Raw genomic sequence first — 16,814 nt, 5'->3', positions numbered from 1 at the left:
TTGATGTGCTTTTGTATCCGAGTGGCCAGAATTTTATTGAGGATTTTTGCATCTAGGTTCATTAGAGATATTGGTCTGTAGTTTTCTTTCTTTGAAGTGTCTTTGTCTGGTTTAGGTATCAGGGTGATGTTGGCCTCGTAGAATGAATTTGGAAGTTCTCCCTCTTTTTCTATTTCCCGAAGTAGCTTGAAAAGTATTGGTATTAGTTCCTCTTTAAAGGTTTTGTAAAACTCTGCTGTATACCCATCCGGTCCTGGGCTTTTCTTAGTTGGTAGTCTTTTGATGGTTTCTTCTATTTCCTCAATTGATATTGGTCTGTTTAGGTTGTCTATATCCTCCTGACTCAATCTGGGCAGATCATATGACTTAAGAAATTTATCTATGCCTTCACTATCTTCTAATTTATTGGAGTATAAGGATTCAAAATAATTTTTGATTATCTTCTGTATTTCTGAAGTGTCTGTTGTGATATTGCCTCTTTCATCCCGTATGTTAGTGATTTGAGTTCTCTCTCTTCTTCTCTTCGCTAGCATGGCTAAGGGTCTGTCGATTTTGTTTATTTTTTCAAAGAACCAACTTTTAGTTTTGTCAATTTTTTCAATTGTTTCTTTTGTTTCAATTTCATTGATTTCAGCTCTGATTTTAATTATTTCTTGCCTTCTACTTCTTTTGCTGTTGCTTTGCTCTTCTTTTTCTAGGATTTTGAGATGAAGTATGAGATCATTTATTTGTTGGTTTTTTCTTTTTTTAAGGAATGAACTCCAAGCAATGAATTTTCCTCTTAGAACTGCTTTCAATGTGTCCCATAGATTCCGATATGTTGTGTCTGTGTTTTCATTAATCTCTAAGAATTTTTTAATTTCCTCCTTGATGTCTTCTATAACCCATTGATCATTCAGTAACCTATTGTTCATTCTCCAAGTGATATATTCTTTTTCCTTCCTTCTTTTATCGTTGATTTTCAGTTCCATTCCATTATGATCAGATAGGATGCATGGTATTATCTCTACTCCTTTGTATTGTCTAAGAGTTTCCCTGTGACATAATATATGATCTATTTTTGAGAAGGATCCATGTGCTGCTGAGAAAAAAGTGTAACTGTTTGATGTTGGGTGGTATATTCTATATATGTCAATTAAATCTAGGTTATTAATTGTGTTATTGAGTTCTATAGTTTCCTTATTCAACTTTTGTTTGGAAGATCTGTCCAGTGGTGAGAGAGGTGTGTTGAAGTCTCCCATGATTATTGTATGGTGGTCTATTAGACTCTTGAACTTGAGAAGAGTTTGTTTGATGAACATAGCTGCACCATTGTTTGGGGCATATATATTTATGATTGTTATGACTTGTTGGTGTATGGTTCCCTTGAGCAGTATGTAGTGTCCCTCTTTATCCCTTTTGATTAACTTTGGCTTAAAATCTATTTTATTTGATATGAGTATGGATACTCCTGCTTGTTTCCAAAGTCCATATGAGTGATATGATTTTTCCCAACCTTTCACCTTCAGCCTATGTATGTCTTTTCCTATCAAATGCGTCTCCTGTAGGCAGCATATTGTTGGGTCTTGTTTTGTGATCCATTCTACTAGCCTGTGTCTCTTAATTGGTGAGTTTAAGCCATTAACATTTAGGGTTATTATTGAGATATGGGTTGTTCTTCCAGCCATATTTGTTTATTTATGTTACTAAACATGGTTTGTTTTCCACTTTGATTATTTTCCCCCCTTTAGTGTCCTACCTCCCACTGTTGGTTTTCATTGTTATTTTCCATTTCCTCTTCCTGTAATGTTTTGCCAAGGATGTTTTGAAGAGATGGTTTTCTAGCTGCAAATTCTTTTAACTTTTGTTTATCGTGGAAGGTTTTAATTTCATCTTCCATCCTGAAGCTTAATTTCGCTGGAAACACAATTCTTGGTTGGAACCCATTTTCTTTCAGTGTTTGAAATATGTTATTCCAGGATCTTCTAGCTTTCAGAGTCTGTGTTGAAAGATCAGCTGTTATCCTGATTGGCTTACCCCTAAATGTGATCTGCTTCCTTTCTCTTGTAGCTTTTAAAATTCTCTCCTTGTTCTGTATGTTGGGCATCTTCATTATAATGTGTCTAGGTGTGGGTCTCTTATGATTTTGCACATTCGGCGTCCTGTAGGCTTCTAGGATTTGGGGTTCTGTCTCATTCTTCAAATCTGGGAAGTTTTCTCGAATTATTTCATTGAATAGATTGCTCATTCCTTTGGTTTGAAACTCTGTTCCTTCCTGTATCCCAATGACTCTTAAATTTGGTCTCTTGATGTTATCCCATATTTCTTGGATGTTCTGCTCATGGTTTCTTAACAGTCTTGCTGAGCTGTCTATGTTCTTTTCAAGTTGATATACTTTATCTTCATTGTCTGATGTTCTGTCTTCTAAGTGTTCTACTCTGCTGGTAGTATTCTCAATTGAGTTTTTAAGTTGGCTTATTGCTTCCTGCATTTCTAGGATTTCTGTTTGTTTGTTTTTTATAACCTCTATTTCCCTGTATAGTTGATCTTTTGCTTCTTGGATTTGTTTATGTAATTCATTGTTGAAGTGATCTTTCATTGTCTGATTTTGCTGTCTGATGTCTTCCTTGAGACTCCAGATCATCTGAAGCATGTATATCCTGAATTCTTTATCTGACATTCCATCAGCTGCAGCTATTACCTCTTCTAAAGTTGAGTTGACCTGCAATGCTTGTGGTCCTTTCTTTCCTTGTCTCTTCATACTGTTCGCGTTCCTTTCTTCTTGGTGAAACTGTTGTGCTATTGAATTTTCCCCCTATATATTTATATTGGTCTTGTATAGTTGCAAAGTCTCCCTCACAGGCACGGGCGGCGGCTCTGCCCCTCCGCCAATTGGGGCAATGTGCCTACCACGCCGGCAGGCCGCTGGGCCTGCTCTGCCAGTCGGTAGCAGGTCCGCCGTCCTTGCAGGCGCGGGCGGCGGCTCTGTCCCTCTGCGGGCCGCTAGGCTTGTTCTGTCGGTGGTCGCAGTTCTGCCTACTTTGCAGGCGCAGGCAGCGGCACTGCCCCTCTGCAGGCCTCTGGGGCTGTACTGCCAGTGGGTCGCAGGTCCGCCTACTTTGCAGGCGTGGGGGGGGGGGCGGCTCTACCCTTCCTCAGGCCACTGGGCCTGTTCTGTCTCTCGGTTGCAAGTCTGACCTGTTCTGATGGTGGTCTCAGTTCCGACTACCTTGCAGGCGCGGGGGGGAGGGGGCGGCTCTGCCTCCCAGCAGGCCGCTGTTCCTCTTCTGCCGGTGGGTCGCAGGCCCGCCTACCTTGCAGGAGTGATTGGAAGCTCTGTCCCGCCGCGGGCCACTGGGCCTTTTCTGTCGGTGGTCACCCTTCCCCTACCTGGCAGGCGAGGGGGGTGGGGGGCGGCTCTGCCCCTCAGCAGGCCGCTGGGCCTGCTCTGTCTTTGGTCCCAGTTCCCTCTACTATGCCGGCGCAGGGGGAGGGGGCGGCTCAGCCTCTCAGCAGGCGGCTGCTCCTCTTCTGCCAGTGGGTCGCAGGCCCGCCTACCTTGCAGGAGTGATTGGAAGCTCTGTCCCGCCCTGGGCCACTGGGCCTTTTCTGTCGGTGGTCACCCTTCCCCTACCTGGCAGGCGAGGGGGGTGGGGGGCGGCTCTGCCCCTCAGCAGGCCGCTGGGCCTGCTCTGTCTTTGGTCCCAGTTCCCTCTACTATGCCGGCGCAGGGGGAGGGGGCGGCTCAACCTCTCAGCAGGCGACTGCTCCTCTTCTGCCGGTGGGTCGCAGGCCCGCCTACCTTGCAGGAGTGATTGGAAGCTCTGTCCCGCCCTGGGCCACTGGGCCTTTTCTGTCGGTGGTCACCCTTCCCCTACCTGGCAGGCGAGGGGGGTGTGGGGCGGCTCTGCCCCTCAGCAGGCCGCTGGGCCTGCTCTGTCTTTGGTCCCAGTTCCCTCTACTATGCCGGCGCAGGGGGAGGGGGCGGCTCAGCCTCTCAGCAGGCGACTGCTCCTCTTCTGCCGGTGGGTCGCAGGCCCGCCTACCTTGCAGGAGTGATTGGAAGCTCTGTCCCGCCCTGGGCCACTGGGCCTTTTCTGTCGGTGGTCACCCTTCCCCTACCTGGCAGGCGAGGGGGGTGGGGGGCGGCTCTGCCCCTCAGCAGGCCGCTGGGCCTGCTCTGTGTTTGGTCCCAGTTCCCTCTACTATGCCGGCGCAGGGGGAGGGGGCGGCTCAGCCTCTCAGCAGGCGACTGCTCCTCTTCTGCCGGTGGGTCGCAGGCCCGCCTACCTTGCAGGAGTGATTGGAAGCTCTGTCCCGCCCTGGGCCACTGGGCCTTTTCTGTCGGTGGTCACCCTTCCCCTACCTGGCAGGCGAGGGGGGTGGGGGGCGGCTCTGCCCCTCAGCAGGCCGCTGGGCCTGCTCTGTCTTTGGTCCCAGTTCCCTCTACTATGCCGGCGCAGGGGGAGGGGGCGGCTCAGCCTCTCAGCAGGCGACTGCTCCTCTTCTGCCGGTGGGTCGCAGGCCCGCCTACCTTGCAGGAGTGATTGGAAGCTCTGTCCCGCCCTGGGCCACTGGGCCTTTTCTGTCGGTGGTCACCCTTCCCCTACCTGGCAGGCGAGGGGGGTGGGGGGCGGCTCTGCCCCTCAGCAGGCCGCTGGGCCTGCTCTGTCTTTGGTCCCAGTTCCCTCTACTATGCCGGCGCAGGGGGAGGGGGCGGCTCAGCCTCTCAGCAGGCGACTGCTCCTCTTCTGCCGGTGGGTCGCAGGCCCGCCTACCTTGCAGGAGTGATTGGAAGCTCTGTCCCGCCCTGGGCCACTGGGCCTTTTCTGTCGGTGGTCACCCTTCCCCTACCTGGCAGGCGCGGGGGGTTGGGGGCGGCTCTGCCCCTCAGCAGGCCGCTGCATAGCCATTCTTATTGTTTATGTATTGCTAATGGCTGTTTCTCTGGGCAACAACAGAGTTGAGTTCTTGTACAGAGATCATGTAGTCCACAATAAAATTGAAATATTTAGCCCACAAATTGAAATATTTACTATTTTGATCTTTTAAAAAAGTTCCTATTAGTTCATTATAGTTATATGTAACAATATAACTTATGAATACATTAATTTTGACATTCATAAATGTATATAACATAGTTTGCTCCAATTCAATTCTCAAATATCTGGATTTTCATAGAAAATTTTTGCTTATTCCTGCTTTCTATTCACCATTATTTTGGTAATCTGCTCCTCTAAATGATCATTCTTTGTTCTTGGGAAGACTAAGGACCTCACACATGATTGTGAATTAAGCTGGTTCTAAAATCTCAGATAACACATCAGGTGTGGGGATATTTAGCAAATAGAAATGTAGATCATCAGATGATAGAGGAACCTCAAAAATATCATAAACATAATTTCTCTTTTTTTCAGATGAATTATACTAAGGACTTATTTTTCTTTAATGCTAAAAGAAGGATGACTTTAGAGAAAATTTAAAAAATATAAAAAAAAACCCCTGCCAGCTATTGTTTGAAATAAAAGCTGGTTTTTCAAGTGTTGTCACTATCTATATTGCCTAGCATCAAAGTGGCACTATACAGAGAGTTTGGATGATTGATGATGATGGCCTTTAAGACTCCAAAACATCATAATATGGATAACATACCTGGGCAGCACGGAGTTTTTGTCTCTTTGGTTCCACTTCCTTGACTACTCGAAAGTACAAATCCATCGCTCTTACCCACATGCACATGGATTTACATGCTTTGGATACTTTCTCTACTTTTTCAGGAAGAAAATCAGGATTATTAATATACTTTTGAAGCTTTGCTATTATTTGAGGCTTTATGTTTTCCTTATCATATTCTAAAAGCCTTCTTAGAAAGTTAGATTCGCCAAGAAGTTGCTTTGCTGTGGGCCAATCAGGCCTAAAAAACAGAGATAACAAATTAACAAAATTATAATCAAGTAATATATGAACAAAAGAGATGTATTCCTCTGAGAACATTACAATATCATCCCAACAGATCGGTAGTTTTAATCTCAGTATTGTAATCCCAGAAGTTGGTAGTTCCATGCATCACCCCATAAAACTCAGATCTGGTAGAGAAAGAACTATAAAATAATAGAGTGGAATTCACACTTCATCTCCTTTGCCTAGTTGCAACCCTTAAAATCTCTTTTAAATAATAAAAAATAATGCCTGGGACTTAGGTCTCTTGGTCAACCTTGCCCTTTAGAACTTTTGCCATATTGGTCTTTATACTGTGAAAATCTGATTAGGTAAAAAATGTTCAATGGTTCCCAGTTCCCTCTGCACATGGGGACTCTCTATCTCTGCTCTGCAGAGATCCCTGGGACCTACCATTGTGCCAACCTGAGGGTCTGTAGGGAGGCCTGGTGGTTAAGGGGTATTTCTGGTGCTTTGCTCGTTTTACATAGAAAGGTTTCTTATAACATAATTTGTATTGAAAAAAGGATTTTATTACTGAAGAAAATTTGAAAACCACATCTTTAAGATGAAATTTGGATTGCTTGGTGTATCATACAAGATTTCTCATGATGTGATCACTGCCTTTTTACTCAGCCTCAACCCTATTTCACAAGTATCATAAGTGCCTGAGCTCTCTTTACAGGCACAAACTGTGTTCATCATCTCCCAAAAGATCAGCTTGTATCTCTCCATTAAATTGTCTGCATCTTATAGTGAAAAAACCCATCATTTTAACTTCTATAATATAGTACAAAATAAATGTTGGAAAAATTGGTGAATCAATTTGTTGAATGGCCAATCAAATTAATGAGAGGTTAGAGAAAAGAATCAACATACATATATAAAAATATGAAAATGGAGAAAAATAGTAAAGAAATACCACCAGATAATCTAATAATTCAAGCTTTTGTATTACTCACTTGGCATTCAAGAGAATGGAGATTGCTTCCATTACAGTCATGACCATATCTGGGGGCTTTGTAAAAACCCTGATTTCAGCTATATCTGCTTTATCTAAGGAATCCAGTGCTCTATTGGCAGCGTCAAGTGCAGGCAATGCTTCTTCGAGGTCTCTCTGAGCATCATCAGCTATTGCTTGGGTTTCTTGAGCTTTCACTTTTGCTATTGCTTCATCTTCTCGCACAACGTTACGGACCTAACCATTGAAATGTGACTGCTTAGGTGGTCTCATTACACATTGAGCATCCCTAATCAAAAAATCCAAAATCTGAAATGTTCCAAAATCTGAAACGTTTGAGCACCAATATGATGCCACAAGTGGAAAATTCCACAACTGACCTCATCTGATAGACCACAAGCAAAATGTAGGCACAATAAAAGATTATATAAAATTATGTGCTATAAGGGGTATATAAAACACAGATGAATTTTGTGATTATACTTGGGTCCCATCCCCATGATATCTCATTATATATATGTAAATATACCAAAATATGGAAAAATCCAAAATTCAAACTGTTTCTGGCTCCAACCACTTGGGATAAAGGATATCCAATCTGCATTTGAATTCCAATATTTTATTTTTTGTTTATTTATTTTGCTTCTGTGGATTGAATTTAGGGGTGCTTTACCACTGATCTATATCCCTAGATCTTTTTTTTTCCCCTTAGTTTTGAGACAAGATCTCCCTAAGTTTCCCAGGCTGTCCTCAAACTTATGATCCTTCTGTCTTACCTTCCTGAGTCTCTGCGATTTCAGGCATGTGCCACCAAGCCCTGTTGAATTTCAGAGCTTTAAAACAAAGTCAATTAATAAGCTGTATTTACCCTTTGGATTAGATTAAAGATGAAAAGGAATTAACTAGATTGCATTTGATGTTCTGTGTTCATCATGTACCACATTGACAGAATTAAAGAGATCAAATTTTTATATAATAAGTAGTTTCTTCTAGGAGAGTTGCCTTATATATGTTGGTGGTATTTTTCTCAGAACTCTCTCTGCCCCACTCAGTGAACTACAACCAATTCTCTGGGACAGAACTAGGCTGATTTGGTAAAGAGAGATTGTTTATAGCTTAAAAACATTGCTAAATTTCTAGAAAAAAATAGTATTGCCAAAACTATTTATTTAAATGACACCTAATATTTGACTGATATATAATAAAATAATCTGCTCATGGGTCACTCTATATAAATGATATATTACCTCACCTACATTATCAGGTAATATATCATACCTGATCGGCACTTTCTTGATCCACTGCCAATTTTTCCATCAGGGTTTCAACATCTTGTGATTTTTTCAAAAGCACAGGTTCTAGAGCTGAAAGTTCTAATTTCATATTATCTACCAGTATATTTGTTTGTAGTAGCTTTGTGAGACCATTCTTCACCCGATCTCTTGCCTAAATGACAACAAAAATTTCTATTATAATGAGCATTATAAATTACAGGTTTTACTGGCCTCTGTTACTCATAAATTAATTTTATAGCTACAGAATTAGTACATCAGTTTGTAATACTTCAAGTTGTAAAATTTTTGCAATTTGCAAAGTCTTCAGGTAACAGAACTCTAGGAAATGGCCATGCCATTTTCCACAATGTGTGTGGATACATGTCCCCTGGTTACAGCTGTGGGACATCACATCACTGGACTGTGACTCACTGAGGGCAGTGATCACACTGCATTATCTTCATTCCTCATGTTAGCATGTTGAATGAGTGAGGTATAAGTTCAGGCAGGGATCCCCAGAGGCCTGGGAGTTTGTTTACTCTCAGCAGGGTTGAGACCCCAGGGAAACAAGGTCCTGGACACCTAACTCTAGTTTCTATATCTGAATCTTATTCCCCAGGAGTGAAAAATTTTGACTTGTACCAAAAGAGTAGGATGTGGTAGAGGAGACACCTGGGAAGAACCATTTTTTTGAAAATGAGTCAGAAAGATTGGTTCAAATAGACAGTTTTCAAAAATACCTGTCAAGTTATTTTACAAGAGCATACATTTATTTTATGACGTAAAAATCATTTGAAAAACATTTTAAATATCTATTGGGAAATGCTTCCATTTTTACTGTGTTTAAACATTGAATATTTTAGACCATGTTAATGGTCAGATGATGTTGCTAATGTCAGCCTCTATTTTTTGAGCACCTCATATATCTTTGATCATACTCTAAGAACTTCATGAACAATATCTTATTTAAATTCCAGAGAAATTCAAGAGGGATATTTAGATATTTTAAAACTTATTTCCTACTAAACCTTAAAGAAATTGTATAACATGCTCAACAGAAAAAGTTACATGTAGTTTGTCAGACACTCAAGTCCTTGGCACATGTTAGACAATTAAAACCTTATCTTGATTGCTTAAAACAAAGTTTCCCTCCATATTAAATACTGCAGAGATGACCAGATCTCTGCTTAACTTTAATGCTATTACTATGTCCCTGTCATTCTATTGAGTCAAGGATACTTATGTAAATGATAGAAGGAAAATATAAATATCCAGGAATAGGGAGCCCTTGGACTGAGAGCACAGGACCCTTTTTTGGTCACATTTCAGGTTGTCAAGGTCACAGGACTGGATGAAAAGGGCTCTAGACAGGTACACAGATCATCCTCTCACTCCCAAAGTTTTCAGTTTGAGCAAAAAACCCCCCACAAAATTAATGGACTGAAACATACTGAAATTAACTGCTTCTTTTTCTCAGTCAACATAGTCAGGTAGAGATTGATGAGCTCCAGGTAGGAAGTGGGCGTCGTGTAGTACCGCCGGCGGAGCTCAGTGTAATAGCGGTCTGCTGTTTGGGAGACACTCAAGTGAACATTGACACACATGAGGGAAAGCTTTTCTTTCAGTTCATCATTTCCAGTGTCAACAGTTGAGAAAAATGTCTTTGACACAGAAAGAAGCGCTTCTCTGGGCCACTGTAAATAAAGAAGCAATCTGGAAAATCTGTTGGGCATTTCAACAACATGCAGAGTAACAAGTGAGAAAACTATTTCTCTGGAATTTTTCCTTGTCTAGTCCCTCCTTTCACCAAGTTATCTCTTATGCATGTTTCTGGTGCTCAATAAACTGAAATGGCTCTTTCTGTTCATTAGAGAGGGGCCCAAATCTGCATTTGCTGACTAGTATGTTCCTAGGACAGTGCCAGACATACGGAAGTTGTCCAACAGATATTTCTTGAATGAATGAATGTCTGTATAGTTTTAGAATTCCATAAACAGAATCATCTGTTATGAGGACCTCATTACCTCACTCTATTTATTATACAGTTGTGGTGTCAGGACCATAATTGTAGTCATGATCCTGCACACATCTTAACTCCTTTGCTTTTTTCTTATTTCTTGAGCTTGCCTGAACCCTAGTAAAACACAACTCTCTGTTAATTCCATGCCTGCAACTGAGCAGGTGTAGCTGACTAGAGAAACAAAGCAAAACAAAAGAAAACAAAACAAAAGAAAACACAGTCATGTTTGATGTACCGCACTTAAAATTTACAACTAACTCCTTAATGCAGCCCAAAATTTCTTCCACATTTTCTAACACTTTGGTTTTGTGCTCTCTTAAATGAGTATTTCATATCCTACTTAACTTCCTTTGACTGCTCACTTCCTTTTTCTTCTTTATCCTCAATTTATGACTTTGTTTTCCCTCATCAAAAAAAGAAAAGAAAAAGAAATAAGGCAAACAAATTCAGTGAGCCTTTACCCCTGTGTCTTCTGCCACCTGGGTCTGTACCCCTTGTCCTATTACTCAGGGAAAGCTGTTTATGCTTTCTGCCCAAGTCAGCCTCTTAATTGATGATTCAGTTATTTACTAAAGGATATTGGTTCCACACATTTAGTGTTGTATACAACATCATCAATATATTTCTGTTTTTCTAGAACGTTTTCACCTTCATCACACACACATGCTGCTTATATTTCTCACTCAAAAAGACTTTATTCTTGATCTCATAAGCCCCTCTCTCACCCTCATTTCTCTGCTTTCATTTCGACAAAACTTCTTGAAGTTGAAGTTGTTGCCTATTATCACTGTCTCTGATTCTTCTCCCCTTCTCTTTTGAACCCTCTCTCCCATCATCCATTGAAATAGCTCATCAAGATCACTGATAACTTCTGTACTGCTAAATTCAAGATCTCCTCTTTCTTCATAAGTTCTGTTTTGTCTTTGGCTGATTGTCATTGTTATCCCTTGTATGAATAACTTTTAAAGTTAATTCAAGTACTGTGAGTTATTTTCAACACATTACTTCTCTAAAATCTCTTCTTAAAGAGCTGTCCTACTGAGTCACCAACCTGGACAAACCAGTCAATTGTGCAGCAGTTCACAAGAGATGGGAACATCCGGCATCGGGACCGAAACGCCTCTCCAACTGGGCTCATGCAGAGAACAATGTGCAGTTTTTGACGAACTCTGCTGATAAAGTACTGAAACACCTGACAAAAGCAACAATGTTTTTCAATTTAAAATAAGGATGAAAGTAAGTGTTGGCTAATCCATCTGAGGCTAATGCATTATTAAATAAAAATGCTAGCACAGTAGATATGTGAATTACTGTGTTGAACATCCATTCCAACTAGAGAAGTTGTCCAACAGATATTTCTTGATTGAACGAATGACTTACAGTTGGAAAGATTAAAAATGACATTTTGCAGACTTCATTTCAACTAGGGTTCTGGATGTTATTTAGGTTATCCTCATTGGTATATTTGAGGAGAAAGAATAGCCAAAAAGATGAAGACCCAAGAAGAAAGAAAAAGATTGGGGTAGATAAATGAAATCACAGTATTGGAGAAATGGAGATGAATGGTAGTTCCTGAGAGAGTGAGAGAAAACACATTTCTGTTTCACTTGTGCATAACATTCTGATACACAAGGGGATCAAAAGTACTAGAACTTCCCACTAGCCCTTCTCAGGAAGGACACTGCAGGGGTGAGAAATAAACTTGGACTTAAAGGAGAATAAGGGAAACTGTCCAGTTTGGACAAGTCTATGATCTCCGTAGGGCCGGAGGGTTTTTACTTTCTACTTCCATCACTTTTCTGGAAGACTGATGAACTCACACTTTAGACATAGAAAATAAAATGCAGAGTTACAAAGAGAGCTAATTATACTGAAGAAATTTCATTCATGGATCCGTTAAGGGGACTTAGAGATTGTTAAATGAAAGTTTAAGACAACTTTATGTTTAGAAAGCCATGGAACTATTCTGGCATGTCCTACTTCATCTCTGTTCCCCTCGGAAATTCCAACTTCTTTTGCTTTTGGCCTGGTGGCTGCTAACACCTGCTCCAGTTCATCCTTTTCAAATAGATTAGGCACTTCACCCGAATTCAGGATGTTATTTATATCTTCTAGGAATTCCTCCACTACAATCTGTAGAAGAAAGCAGAATGATTGTTATAATTCATTTTACAGTTACTACCTGTAAATTATAAAGCAAACATTTATTCTAAAATTCACATAAGTTAATTTTATCTTTAAGAGAAAATGATTCTAAAAACTAGATAGAATCCTAAAATTCTAACAAGTATATTCTAATCCTAAAATTCTAGCAAGTATACTGATTCCTTTTTCCTTATTGCTTTGTTTCTTAAAAAGCATTTATATTTTACTTAATTCAAGTTAAACTATTTTAAACATTTGTTTCTCTCAATTTCTTCTCACATTTATACTTTTGCATATGTACATATGTATATCCACCTGTATACACACATGTATACATGTGATTTAGTTATAGCTGTGTCTACTCTTCATTACTGTAGAACATTTGACATTGGGGTTTTCAACAGAGTATAATATAGCTTTTGTTTGGAGTTGAGCAAGACAATATGACTTTATCTTTGGAGATTTAATACTTAGAATCTTTTTATATAACTTCCTTGATTTTTAAAAGCAATACTAAAAATTAAGAAATATTTTAATTTTTGAATAATTAGAAACTATAAATAGCAAAACTAAGAAAAATAAAATCACTCATAATCCCATGATCCAGACATTTCTAGTTGCACACATGGCATATCTGTTTATATAAAACTGAAGAGCTTATATGGTGATATAACAACACATTATAAGCATTTTCACATTAATGCTTTCACATTTATTTTCTGTTTATGTGGTGCTGGAGATTGAACCCAGGGCCTCACACATGTCAAGCAAGTGTTATTTATTTATTTTCGTGGTGCTAGGGATCCAATCCAGAGCCTTTACTATGCTAAGCTCATGGCATTTTTATTTATTTACATTTCTTTAGTTATTGGTTAGGCTGAATAGGTTTTTAGGAACTTTTAATTCACATTCTATTACATTTTTATATTTCTTCTATTTTATATTTCTTCTTTTTTGTTTGTATTTTTATACTAAGATATAAACTCATTTCATGTAGATGGTGAAAATATTTTCCCTATCGTGTGTTTGCACTCAATCCTTGTCACAATGTTTTAAAAATTACAAAGAAGTTTAAAATAGTTATACGTTAAATCTATCATATTTTCTAGAAGGCTTATTTTCCCTAAAGTTAAAACACCCAAGTATAGCATTTACTATAGAATTTAAGATCAGTTAGGTTGGCTATTTTAGATGTAAATGTAATCTTATTTTAATTTTAGAGTTAATCTGATTTTACTTACCGTCTGCTATCTTTGTCCTTTTCATCAAAGAATAGTTAAAACTTTCTCTCAACCCCACTATTATGTATAACTGTAATGTACTAATAAAAACATAAAAAACACAAAAAAGTTTCTCTTTAACCTTTTATCACAATTATTTAGAGTTTACAAACAAAACTTGGAAAGATAAATAAAAATATATTATAAAAGCCTTTTATACAGTGCAGATAATCTGCTTTCAGAGACAATAATCCTTGAACTTCATCCTACAAACTATGCAAAGTATATGCTGTATTGTAACACTCATATACTTCCTGATTTTACAAGTGAGCTGTTTAAATATGTACCTGGGTGTCTGTGAAAAGAAAAACCATATTTTTGTCCTCTACACCAGCCAATTTGTACAACCTCCTCAGGTCATCATGAAAAGTATCATAGTTATATCCACGGCTAAGTTCGATCTGCAAACATTTGTAACCACATATATGAGCTGCAAGTCTTGTAAGAGACTGCTTTCCTGTGCCTCCTACTCCCACAAGCAGGGCATTGCCTCTTTCCTGACGGATCATCCGGGCAATCCTGTAGAAAGTAAAGTAGAGAAAGATTGATTACAAGATCACAGACATGGCTTCTGCTCAGAAGTACTCCCTAGTGAGGAATGCTGGTGGCCAGTAGAGCAGGATGCTACAAGAAAAGAACAGGCTACTCTTGAGGCTCACTGTTGGATGAACCATATTGTGGGGCCTTTCCGTTTATCCATATGTCCACTATTCCCTACAGACTGGTGGCTGTCTTCCCTAGACTCATGGATTTAAAATGAAGTAAAATTTCTTCTCCCTTTGTCAAAATGTAAAGGATTTTGTCAGGGATCCTGACGGATCTAGGCTGCAAATTAAATGAACCATTACATCAGTAAGCACAGTTCTACATTTAAAATGATGAGCAAGGTCTTCTTTGATTTCTTTCTTTAGGGTTCTGTAGTTTTCATTGTATAGATTTTTCATCTCTTTCATTAAGTTGATTCCCAAGTATTTTATTTATTTATTTTTTTGAGGTTATTGTAAATGGGATAGTTTTCCTTACTTCCTTCTCAGAGGATTTGTTGCTGATATACAGAAATGATTTTGATTTATAAGGTGTTGATTTTATATCCAGCTACTTTGCTGAATTCGTTTACTAGTTTTAGAAGTTTTCTGGTGGAGTTTTTTGGGTCTTCTAAGTATAGAATCATATCAGCAAATAGTGCTAATTTGAGTTCCTCTTTTCCTATATGTATCCCTTTAATTTCTTTCATCTCTCTAATTGCTCTGGCCAGTGTTTCAAGGATTAACTCACAAAATTACAATTATCTTGTATTAGACAAAGGTACCAAAAACATGCATTGGAGAAAAGATAGCCTCTTCAACAAATGGTGCTGGGAAAACTAGAAATCCATATGCAACAAAATGAAATTAAACCCCTATCTCCCACCATGCACAAAACTTAACTCAAAATGGATCAAGGACTTAGGAATACAACCAGAGACCCTGTGTCTAGAAAAAAAGTAGAAGAAAAAGTAGGCCCCAATCTCCATCATGTGGGATTAGGCCCCAACATCCTTAATAAGACTCCTATAGCGCAAGAATTAGAACCAAGAATCATTAAATGGGATAGATTCAAACTAAAAAGTTTCTTCCCAGCAAAAGAAACAATCTGTGAGGTGAATAGAGAGCCAACATCCTGGGAGCAAATTTTTATCCCTCACACATCAGATAGAGCACTAATCTCTAGGGTATATAAAGAACACAAAAAGCTAAACACCAAAAAACCCCAAATAACTCAATCAATAAATGGGCCAAGGACATGAACAGACACTTCTCAGAAGGGGATATTCAATCAATCAACAAATATATGAAAAAATGTTCATCATCACTAGCAATTAGAGAAATGCAAATTAAAACCACTCTAAGATACCATCTCACTCCAGTCAGAATGGCAGTTATTATGCATACAAACAACAATAAGTGCTTGCGAGGATGTGGGGGAAAAGGTACACTCATACATTGCTGGTGGGACTACAAATTGGTGCAGCCATTATGGAAAGCAGTATGGAGATTCCTTGGAAATCTGGAAATGGAACCACCATTTGACCCAGCTATCCCTCTCCTCAGACTATACCCAAAGGACTTAAAATCAGCATACTACAGGGACACAGCCACATCAATGTTTATAGCAGCACAATTCACAATAGCTAAACTGTGGAGCCAACCTAGATGCCCTTCAGTGGATGAATGGATAAAAACATGTGGCATATATACACAGTGGAATTTTACTCAGCAATAAAAGAGAATAAAATCATGGCATTTGTAGGTAAATGGATGGCGTTGGAGAAGATAATGCTAAGTGAAGTTAGCCAGTCCCCCCAAAAAACAAATGCCGAATGTTCTCTGATATAAAGATGCTGACTCATAGTGGGGTAAGGAGGGAGAGCATGGGAGGATTAGATGAATTCTAGATAGGGCAGAGGGGTGGGAGGGAAAGGGTGGGGGCAGGAGATTAGCAAGGGCCATGGAATGTGATAGACATCATTATCCAAAGTACATGTATGAAGACATGAATAGGTGTGAACATACTTATATACAAACAGAGGTATAAAAAATTGTTCTATATATGTAATAAGAATTGTGATGCATTCCACTGTCATGTATTTAAAAAATAAAATCAATAAAAAATGATGAATAAGCATAAAAATTCCTGGAGCTATGAAAAGACACCATAGTTCAGAGAGAGAAATCAATGGGAACAATTACTGCAAGATACCAATGAAAGTTTAGAAATTCATGTTAAGAATTTCAAAAAGCACTGTAATCATGATATTGTGATCTTAAGCACTTAGAAAGAAGGAGTAAATAAAAAGGGGAAATTGGAGAGATGGCAATTCTAACCACCAAACTGAAGACCCAAGTGGAAGATACATCTCACAAGAAAGGTACTGTGGAAGAGAATAGAACAAGCTTAAGGGATGCACCCAGAGCTCAGAGAACAATATTGACCTCAAAATGATGGGAGATGTACTTTTTTTTGTATTACAATTCTTAATACACTATATGCCACAATTTTTCATATCTCTGTTTGTATATATAAAGTATGTTGACACCAAATTCAAATCTTCATACATGTATTTTGTATAATGATGACCATCACATTCCTCCATCTTTGCTAATCCCCTTCCCCCCTCCCTTTCCCCTCCCACCCCTCTTCCCTATCTAGAAACAATCTTCCTCCCATTAAAAAAAAAA

General features: G+C 39.3%; 1 protein-coding gene across 1 annotated transcript in view; it reads right to left on the bottom strand.

Annotated features, from left to right (window-relative positions):
- The window catches only part of Dnah6 (dynein axonemal heavy chain 6), a 278,870-nt gene that overhangs the window by 79,481 nt on the left and 182,575 nt on the right, over window positions 1-16,814 (bottom strand). The window contains exons 46-52 of the mRNA XM_071601776.1: window positions 13,884-14,115; window positions 12,152-12,304; window positions 11,223-11,363; window positions 9,603-9,845; window positions 8,156-8,323; window positions 6,879-7,114; window positions 5,632-5,893 (exon numbers count right to left, since the gene is read on the bottom strand). Of these exons, the coding sequence (XP_071457877.1) occupies window positions 5,632-5,893; window positions 6,879-7,114; window positions 8,156-8,323; window positions 9,603-9,845; window positions 11,223-11,363; window positions 12,152-12,304; window positions 13,884-14,115 (1,435 nt within the window). The remainder of the gene's footprint in view (window positions 1-5,631; window positions 5,894-6,878; window positions 7,115-8,155; window positions 8,324-9,602; window positions 9,846-11,222; window positions 11,364-12,151; window positions 12,305-13,883; window positions 14,116-16,814) is intronic.

Source organism: Marmota flaviventris, chromosome 14 (assembly GCF_047511675.1).
Source record: "Marmota flaviventris isolate mMarFla1 chromosome 14, mMarFla1.hap1, whole genome shotgun sequence".
Lineage (NCBI taxonomy): Eukaryota > Metazoa > Chordata > Mammalia > Rodentia > Sciuridae > Marmota > Marmota flaviventris.
Note: the sequence above shows the minus strand (reverse complement) of the source record. Positions and strands in the feature narration are given on the sequence as shown.